Source organism: Sceloporus undulatus, unplaced genomic scaffold (genome assembly GCF_019175285.1).
Source record: "Sceloporus undulatus isolate JIND9_A2432 ecotype Alabama unplaced genomic scaffold, SceUnd_v1.1 scaffold_11216, whole genome shotgun sequence".
Lineage (NCBI taxonomy): Eukaryota > Metazoa > Chordata > Lepidosauria > Squamata > Phrynosomatidae > Sceloporus > Sceloporus undulatus.
Window position 1 is genome coordinate 290 of NW_024814133.1, and position 2,113 is coordinate 2,402.

Genomic DNA, 2,113 nt, shown 5'->3' on the forward strand with positions numbered 1-2,113 from the left:
TTTAGCTCTGACTTTCTGCATAACTTATAAAGATTTCATTTTTTGATATTTTAATTATAAATTTCAGAATTATCTTGTGAGTTTACTTTTTGTAAGCATAAATATGTTTATCAGAAGAGTGCTGTTTAGATTCTCTTTTCCAATTTAAAACTGTTTAAGTTCTCTTTTTTGGCTTTTGGACATTCCTCCCAACTTCTGGTTACTCTTATGACTCCATTGCTGACACACAATTTTGTATTTTATCTCTTTATTTATTCTTTAATTTATATTTCTGTATTTTAGTTCTTCAAATACACAGTACAATATATTTTAGCTGTTTTATTTCACCTTTATTTTGTAAATCTTAACATCCGTTCGACATAACAAACATCCAGCCAGCAGTGACAAATAAGGAATTGCTGCTTATTTTTCTTCTCTTTAAAGCTTTAGTTAAAAAGTTCCATTCTATTCTCCTCCCACTCTGATTTATTTGTAATTACTCACAGTCTTTTTTCCATTTAGAGGAACTCCTTTGGCTTATTTAACTTTGGCTTTCAGGAGAAAAACAAATTAGCCCCTCACACAAATACTTGTGGCTCCTCGACACCGTATGGTTTCTCTCCTGTATGTATTCTCTGATGCTTCACAAGGACTGACTTCTCAGCAAAACCTTTCCCACACTGCTGGCATGTGTATGGTTTCTCTCCTTTGTGGACTGTCTGATGCCTCACAAGGTTTGACTTCTCAGCAAAACCTTTCTCACACTGCTGACATTTGTACGGTTTCTCTCCTGAGTGGACTTTCTGATGCTTCATAAGATAAGACTTCTGAGCAAAGCATGTTCCACACTGCTGGCATGTGAATGGTTTCTCTCCTGTGTGGAGTATTTGATGGTAAACAAGGCTTACCTTATGAGCAAATCCTTTACCACACTGCTGGCATGTGTATGGTTTCTCTCCTGTGTGTATTCTCTGATGAATCACAAGGGCTGACTTCTCAGCAAAACCTTTCCCACACTGCTGGCATGTATATGGTTTCTCTCCTGTGTGGACTCTCTGGTGCTTCACAAGATGTGACTTGTGAGCAAAACCTTTCCCACACTCCTGGCATGTGTATGGTTTCTCTCCTGTGTGGACTCTCTGATGGTACACAAGACCTGACTGATGAGCAAAACCTTTCCCACACTGCTGGCATGTGTATGGTTTCTCTCCTGTGTGGACTCTATGGTGCCTCACAAGATATGACTTGTGAACAAATCCTATTCCACATTGCTGGCATGTGTATGGCTTCTCTCCTGTGTGGACTCTCTGATGATTCACAAGGACTGACTTCTCAGCAAAACCTTTCCCACACTGCTGGCATGTGTATGGTTTCTCTCCTGTGTGGACTCTCTGATGAGACACAAGTTGTGACTTCTGAACAAAACCTTTCCCACACTGCTGGCATGTGTATGGTTTCTCTCCTGTGTGGAGTTTATGGTGCCTCACAAATTGTGACTTGTGAACAAATCCTTTTCCACATTGCTGGCATGTGTATGGCTTCTCTCCTGTGTGCCCTCTTTGATGAGTCGCAAGGACTGACTTCTCAGCAAAACCTTTCCCACACTGCTGGCATGTGTATGGTTTCTCTCCTGTGTGGACTCTCTGATGGGACACAAGTTGTGACTTCCTAGCAAAACCTTTACTACACTCCTGGCATGTGTATGGTTTCTCTCCTGTGTGGACTCTTTGGTGCCTCACAAAGTCTGACTGGTAAACAAAACCTTTCCCACACTGCTGGCATGTGTATGGTTTCTCTCCTGTGTGCACTCTCTGGTGCCTCACAAGACGTGACTTGTGAGCAAAACATTTCCCACACTGCTGGCATGTGTATGGTTTCTTTTCTGTGTGGACTCTCTGGTGCCTCACGAGACGTGACTTGTAAGCAAAACCTTTCCCACACTGCTGGCATGTGTATGGTTTCTTTTCTGTGTGGACTCTCTGATGATTCACAAAAGCTGACTTCATACCAAAACTTTTCCCACACTGGCATGTGTATAGTTTCTTTTCTGTGTGGACTCTCTGATGAGTCACAAGGGCTGACTTGTAAGCAAAACCTTTCCCACATTGCTGGCATGTGTATGGTTTCTCTCCTG

The 2,113-nt window shown here is 41.8% G+C and overlaps 1 protein-coding gene across 1 annotated transcript; it reads right to left on the reverse strand.

Moving 5' to 3' along the window:
* Positions 1-230: 230 nt before the first annotated feature.
* LOC121918432 (zinc finger protein 271-like) lies at positions 231-1,832 on the reverse strand (the record flags this gene model as incomplete). Its single annotated transcript, XM_042444487.1, has 1 exon — positions 231-1,832. A coding segment is annotated over one exon (1,275 nt), but the record flags the coding sequence as incomplete, so codon positions are not given.
* Positions 1,833-2,113: the final 281 nt, after the last annotated feature.